The sequence below is a fragment of the Rhea americana genome, unplaced genomic scaffold, assembly GCF_003343005.1.
Source record: "Rhea americana isolate MKP2758 unplaced genomic scaffold, rheAme1 scaffold_110, whole genome shotgun sequence".
NCBI lineage: Eukaryota > Metazoa > Chordata > Aves > Rheiformes > Rheidae > Rhea > Rhea americana.
The window spans coordinates 1,260,750-1,268,604 of record NW_028185151.1 but is presented as its reverse complement, the minus strand read 5'-3'; the positions used below and the strand labels follow the sequence as shown (position 1 = coordinate 1,268,604).

The 7,855-nt window shown below is 38.2% G+C and overlaps 1 protein-coding gene across 1 annotated transcript in view; it reads right to left on the bottom strand.

Annotated features, from left to right (window-relative positions):
• Positions 1-233: 233 nt before the first annotated feature.
• The window catches only part of MTCL3 (MTCL family member 3), a 32,071-nt gene continuing 24,449 nt past the window's right edge, over positions 234-7,855 (bottom strand). Inside the window, 3 exon segments of the mRNA XM_085314407.1 lie at positions 234-492; positions 494-1,780; positions 2,475-2,546. Of these exon segments, the coding sequence (XP_085170533.1) occupies positions 412-492; positions 494-1,780; positions 2,475-2,546 (1,440 nt within the window). The 3' untranslated portion in view covers positions 234-411.

Here is a 7,855-nt window from a genome sequence, read left to right as displayed (position 1 = left end):
ARTTTCAACCTTTCCTTTATTCATGCACTGCAGTTTGGTTCTTTGACTCTAAATATGAGATTTTTACAGCTTCTTTTCCCCATGGTTTCTCATATCTTTATCATCTGGAAACTGAATGTTTCCTCTTTYTAATTGTTGGGATTTTCTTTTTATTCATTTAACAGGAAACCAACTACAAAGAAAACAACCATGTTCATTTTCATTTCTGTTGTGAAAATATGAAAATAACACTAACAGCGGTTTCACAGCACCGCCTCATGCTAAAACTTGTCRGCACTGCCTTTGCTTGTGATGACGGCACAATTCTGGCAAATGCAGGTGCAAAGCCAGAAGAAGGAATAAAATCTTCTACCTCCTACAATACTTGTAACTATGGYATTATTCTTTTAATTTCAAAGAGACCAGACTTAGTCATTGTTCACAAGCAGACCTCTTGATCGGAAGAGATTTCATATGGTCAACTAGGTATTTAAAATAATTCAGGAAATAGAGATTTCTGTCCACTGTCTAACGTAACAATTTTAATGTGCCATACATCAAATTTTAGGCTTAATTTATTTGGCAGAGCCTTTTTACCTGTAGGCCGTAATAAGTAAAAGTCTACCTGACTCACTGACAAAGGTTCATCTGCACTTCGGTCATCTGACGACTTTGGAACTTCAAGTCTGTCGATGAAAGTCTGGAGTTCTTTCCTGAATGCCTTCATCTGTGCATTGATCCGGTAGAGCAGCTCATGCTCGCGTATTCTGCTGCCATCGTCCTCTTCGTCCATCAGTCCAAACAGATCCCCATTAGCTACATAAATTCTTGCCTCTGTTATGATGGTACTCGTGTCAGAAATCAAGCGATCTATTGTCTTGCCTAGTCGCTCAGCTTCAGAGCGGATGTCCTTCATCTGCTGCCTGTCAGTGAAGCTTTTCTGCCACCCAGTTGGTGTAGGATAAAAAGATCTTGTGGGCGTCAGGCACCGGATGTTGCGTACCTCTTCAGAGTCACTTTCCCCACCAATGGGGCCTTCCCTTTTACGGTGAGGGGGACGGGAATCATCATCGCTTTCTTTTTTTCCTGCATCACTTTCAGCATCACTGTCTCTGGGACTGCCACGRATCCCAAGATGAGAGGCCAAATCATAGCGCTGCATGTTGGACATTAATACTCTGTTCTCGTACTGRAGTTGCATGACTTTGCCACTCAGCTCATTGATTTGCATTCGTGCAGCTTTTAGCTCCTCCTGTAGCGCTTCTGTCTTGGCATTATCATGATGCCTAGAGCTCTCATGGGCCCCAGACTTGTACTTGTATTTGTTCAGCTCAGCTGTTATGCGTTTGTTTTGTTCTTCCAAATCAGCTAAATTTCTCCTCAGCAATTCTGTTTCATCTTCTACTAGCTGCAAATGCTGTCGCAGTTCTGACAGGGATTCACTCTGTTCTCCCAGGAGCGGATTAGCAGTCCCTGAGAAATCATCTCCTCTTAAATCATCAAGCTCTGCTTTCAGTCCTCTATTTTCTACCTCCAGTTCCACTATTTTCCTCCCAAGAATGTTAGCTTCCTCCTCCACAAGTCTCAATCGAAGCTTGAGTTCAGCTTCCCTTGTAGTAGGTGGCCCACCTGCTTCACCTTTTGGCAAGGGACTGTCCAAGTCCCCATAAAATGATCTGTATTTCTGCAGCTCATGTTCAAATCTGTCTTTCTCCTTATCAATCTTAGCCATTTTTTTCCTCATCAAGGCTGCTTCTTCCTTGACAAATTGCAACTGGCATTTCAGGTCTTCATTATCCTCCTTAGCAAAAAGAAAAAGAAGTACTTGAAGAAACTYGATGTAAATCAGGAGACCTCCAGTGGATGATCTTAAATTACAAGATTAACAATCAAAAGTACTTAGCTTTAGATACTAAGAGATTCCGTTACAATCATTTTTTCAACTGATCGGTAAATTAAAGAAAGGCAAATATGTATTTAAAACAAAAAGAGAGAAAAAGCCTGTAACACTTGTATTGAAAACCTGAACAGTCCCCAGAAAATACCTTTTGTAGGGCCCCTTGTAAAAAAACTTATATTTTCTAGACTTGTTATACACAACAGTAAAAAACAGTGATTTTTTTTAAATTACACATTTCGATGCCAAGTAATTAAGACCTGCTTCCCATTATAAAGTGTTAAAAAAACTGAAATCAGTATGCAAAGGGCCTTTAATCTTGATTCATTGGTGTTTCCATTTACTTATTTTGCCTAAAGGATACAGTACATGAAAGGTGGTGGGCTCTGTTGTAGCACCAGCAGTTTATTTAGGTGGTCCTTGACACAGTGTCATCTGACTGCAGATCTCAGGTCAGAGTTCTCCATTTCACAGCGTACAGAACAACAAAGAGCAAAGTAAACAAGCAAGCGAAGTGCAAATCTGCAGATCGCATATATTTCCATGGTACTCCTCAAGCCTTAACGTGAGCGTCCGAGGTGCTGTTATTTTAACATACCTCCGTTGGCGTCTGCTGTGACTTTTTTTCTGATTTTTGCAAGTCTTTACTCCCTCTTCTTTTCAGTGATTGCTGTAAAAACAACAAAATAAGATGTGCTGAATATCTCTCTAAAGAGGTATATAATTTAGGCACATTTTTAAAGCATAGCAAGCCAAATGCAACTACAAAGAAAACTATTTTTTGTAATCGTGGAGATATCAAAAACAGCGGAGAGAAAAAACTGCCCAAAAATGACAGACCAGAAAGGTCACACTAGTAAAGTAYAGTTAAATCAGTCTGTTACATTTCTTTATTCAACACATTTAAGACTAGCACATAACAAATGCTTAACACACAGGYCATCACAAAAGAGGTAAGAAAGGAAGTATCTCAAATTGTAACTYACAGATTGGAAAACTGAGAAAAGCAGTGAAACTCAGCCTGTCTTGCCCATTTGATGTCATTTGACCCCAATGGGGCTAAGACACTCATAGATAAGTCTATCGACACAAGTGGCCTTAGCCTATGTAATAGGGAAGCTACAGGAAGCAGTGTCCCTGCAACAGCACAGGCTTTACTCACTCAGTTCATGCCTGCTGACTTCAGCGTACATCTATAAGTACATCTTTCTCTGTGTCCCAACTACAGGCTATACATAGCTTGCAATGTGTTTTGGTCACACCTCTACCTGGTGTACATGGTAGACAAACTCCACCATAGCCAAGCTCACATATACATGCTGTCACTAGGTTTGTTCTGTTTCCAGAATATATTCAAACAACTGCAGTTTAAAGCCAGAGCTGATGGAAATACCAGCTGCATTGTAAACAAGTTGCCTGGYACTTTTAGCCTTCTTTTCTGTTCTTTTGTTGTCTGCAAACCAACTCTGAATGTATTAGTTATTCAGTAAGATTGCCCAAATCTTTTAGTTAATTAATCCTTACTCATAAACTGTCTACAGACAAACTACTTCTCTTCAAATAGCATGACAAATCTATAAACTCACACAATATTATTTTAACTGTTCAATTAGAAGTCTAAAAGTTTTTAAACAGAGAATAGTAAATGATGGTTACATGAATAATGGAAATCAGGTCAGCTCCTGGCTTCTGCTCTGTACTTATGCCMCTTCAGTATTTTCCCTATTTAGCTGTAAGATCTTTGAATAACAAAGAGTGTTCAAGAATCTCCAATGTTGTCTTTCCYAATCACTCCTCATTTTGCACACAAAACAATCACGGGAAAAAATTCAGGAGAAAAAAACAGAATGTCTGGTAAGACTCTTACGGTTCTTAGATATAAGAGGTACTTGCTGAGTCAAAGTGTAAAGAAGCATAGTCTAAGATCAAGGTAACACAAACATCACTAAAAAGAGGTTTTGTCACTTCCCCGTCTTGTGCTAAGAGCAGATCAACCTAGCCACAAGGTTTCTGAATGTTTTCCCTCAGGATGCTGACCAAAACAGTGAATGCTCCTGCTTGACAATACATTAATGAGAGTATTCACATACTGTATGTTGATTCAATATAAAAGTTATTTCAGAAATGTTGAGGAGAAAAATCTATACGCGAACACTTCCTGAATTTTAGTCAATCAGATATTCTAGAAGGAATTCTACAGGACACTACTTCTGCAATATTTAAACAGCTCTAAGTAAAACCACTACAAACAAAATGAAGTTCTTTATAATAGAATATTAGTTCTGGGAAGCATGAGATCTGTAAAACACAAAATTGTATCTTTTGGGGGCTCAAATATGCATTACAAGATGAAGGAATTAAAGTATTTGTGAAGACAAGTTCCATTGCTAATCACAGTGGCCAGTATATATGTAGGATACTAACAAACTTATTTTGCCATCTAGAGGGTCTTTAGGGCATCTACTCTGAGCAAAGCATAATTGTACACAATTAACTAGAAATATCTGAAGCAGCAGTAATGAGCCAGGTCACAGACTGGAAGCACAATAACTTTGATTTTATGCCACCTGCTTAGACAAAACAACCCTAGTAACAAGCCAAGCAAACTACCTTAAGAAGCACCACCATATGAGCAAGTTCCTTTGGTTTAYTCTGCTTGCTGTGTTGCCAAAGCAAACGGGAAAGAAACTCTTGCTTTTAAAACAGAGTGCCCTCGGTTCAAAATCAACTGGAATATCCAGCAAAAACTTCATAATTATGGGCAACAGAAAGTTCATTAGTGGACAGGCGGTAGCATTGGAAAAGAACTGCAATCATCACACTGTCAACACTGGATGCAGATTGTTGAGAAAACAGATGGAGGGAGGAAAGTGAATGAGACTCTGTTAACATGTAACAGCCTACTTGCTGCTGTCCCTACTTGTTATGCCCCAGGTGAGATGCAGGCCCTGAGGCAGGCAGTGATATCTACCATCTCCACCTCCTCCTGAGACTATTCACTAGCAGGAGGAGCCTTTGTGCCACAGAGAGCTGAGAACCACACACCTCCCTGCACCAGCCAGAGGAGAATCCTGCTGTTCTCTAAAAAGCCAAGCCAGTCCGTCTATCACTACAATCTTTTGTTTGCTCCAGACTCTTGCCAACACTACCCACTGATAAAATAACTAGGGGATAGTTAAAATATATTTCTGCTTGATTAACTGAATTCCTCCTACTCATCTTACGGAGCTCAGCATCTCTACAGACCTAATGAAGTTCTGAAATRCTGAGCTGCAACTTCTTTAGTATCCTACAACCTTTCAGATGATGAGAGCTATATGAAAAAGTATCTGCGACGCCCCCCCCCAAAAAAAAAAAAGAAAAGAAAAGAAAAGAAAGAAAGAAAGAAAAGATGGGGAAGAGAAGAATCTCTTTTTTTTTTAATATGTGAAAAGTTCCTTTTGGCAGTCAGAGCAGTAACATTTTAATTATAGCAATAGTTGTGTCTATGTAATGACTAGGCACTACTTTTTATTCTGCTTTACTTGAATTAAAATAAACCATTCACACAGCTTATATTACTCTCCAATGAAATGATGGTGTTTAGCAACATAATTTTATAGCAGAAAGCAATGAAGAATATACACAATTCAATTGGCAGAATAATTTGGGTAAACAGATTAGACCCAGCTGGAAGTGGCATATAATCTTTTTTCTTGTGAAAAACACTATGAGACAATTTATAATCATTAGAGGTTAAGATCTCAGTTGCGCATCTCAGCTGACAGATGACATCTTCAAAAGCATAGTGCCATAACATCATGTTAAGGCACTGAAGCAATACTCATACTGAATGAAGAATACCACTTATCAAGCAGTATATTCAGTAACCTTTTAATAATGCCTTTCTAAGGCTTTTTTTAGAGGGATATTTAGCAATTTACAGCAGCTACCCCTTCTATCATTTCATCTCAAGCTCTGTCCTTTCTTTTAAAAAAGTCAGTGATCAAATTTTCAATATGTTAAACAATATATTGCTGCTAATGAGAAGAAATGCATCAAGGCAAAATAAAAAAGAAAAGAAATTTAAWTTTAAATAAATATAGAGCAAAACCAAAAATAGCAATCCAACTTGCATGTTAATCTTCAGATTATCCTCACCATTGAGCACTACTAAAACTGTCTGAGTATTGCCTGTTTTGGCATACTAACTGTTGAGAGGATAAATAATTGACTCAGCCACTACCATGTACAGAATTTGTATTTGGTCACCTTTAATAAAATTCTCTACTTGTCCATTCTTTGCCTTTGATGGCTTTTGTATTATRTAGTGCCACTAAAAGCCCTCTCTGCTGTTTCTCAAATGTAGCAAAAACAAATCTGCCCCTCACGTTGCAGAAGTAGTTTTGAGAGCCATTTGCTGTGAAGGGTAGTTTTAGGGCCATGATCATTTTGCCTTTGTATCTGTTAAGCTACATTCAATACAGTGTAATTATGAGTAAAAAAATACAAAGGTCAAAATGCTAAACATAAGATTTTTGTACYATTCAGTTGGTAAAGCTTATCAGACAGCTTTACATTTTTAATAACTTTGAACCAAGCTATGCATCTGCAGGAGAGAATAATTAAGTAAATAATGCATGTAAGACTGTTTCTAAAATGCGAAAATCAGTAACTGTTCAAGTAATAATGAAATATGCCAACAGTGCTAGGGATAATAAGACTAGCAACTGGTGCACATACGATTATATTGTGTAATCTCTGTTTACCTCTATAAGACACAGAGGTAAAACTGGGTTTGACCCGACAATTCAAGCGTTTGCAGTGGCCAGCGCACATGGGGTCACAGTAGTGTTCTAACAACTCTGAGCAATTCTCACTGTCTAGGTAAGACYACAGATAATATTTGCATGATAGGCATACCAGACCATACAAAATGGGCAATTCCACTGCAATGTTCAAGCAGCATCACGTCTCTGCTGACTTCCACTGGAATTCATCCATGTCTTGCTGGAGATGCTAAGCACTTCTCAAGACCAGATGGTATAATCCTACTGCCAGCCTTAAAGTGCAAGCCAAATGTACAGTCCTAACATCACCTGTGATGCTGAGAGCTTCTCAGAGCATAAAATGATCTAGGATCTACTGAATCATAATTAAATGAAGAAGTAATAATATCACCCTCTGCTGAGTGACAAAGCTGTAAAATGAACTCAAGTTCTTGTAACCTGATTCTAAACTAATAAATTCTTTGCTGCAGTTAAAAAAGAAGCSCTAAACAAAACATACCAAGATTTTCAAGAGACTTTAGTTTGATTAGTTCATATTTCAAGCTTGATCCTAGGGTAAATGATGTAGAAAACAATGTGAGCAACCACAAGAGGAATTCTCACCACATAAAGGGATCAACGGTGCACAGAGCTCCCATAACAGCCCTTATCCATCCTCACAGWACAAACTGTCTGCCCAGAACAATCATGATCAGGGAAATGAAAATATGATTTAAGATTGTTTCTGCATTTTTCCCTCCATTTATGTAACTGTTGGTTAGATCACAGATCTGAATCAAAACAGACATAAGAAGAAACAACTTTCAGTTTACTGAACTTTAACTCAATCCATTAGAATATGTATATTAAAAACTAAGCGGACACTACCCATATTGYCAAATTAAAAGTACACCTTCTCCTCAAAATAGTTTTTGTTTTTAAAATGTCTYCCTTATTCTGCAACTCTGTCAGCCTTTTTCAGATACAGATGAAACTCCTAGTAAACTGTCAGTCACTTTGGTGGGTAACTTGCCAGCAACAAACTCAAGACATTGGCTTTGTCTGTCATTGGCACAAAGATGTAGTATCATACAAAACCATCACTCTTTCTATTGTCTTTCAAGGGTAGGAGTCCTGCATACTTCAGTATTCTATTTGCTTGCAAAAATGAGGCTAGGAAGAAAAGCAGRGGAGATGTGAAATGCAAGAAAGTATCCATGCCCATGAACAA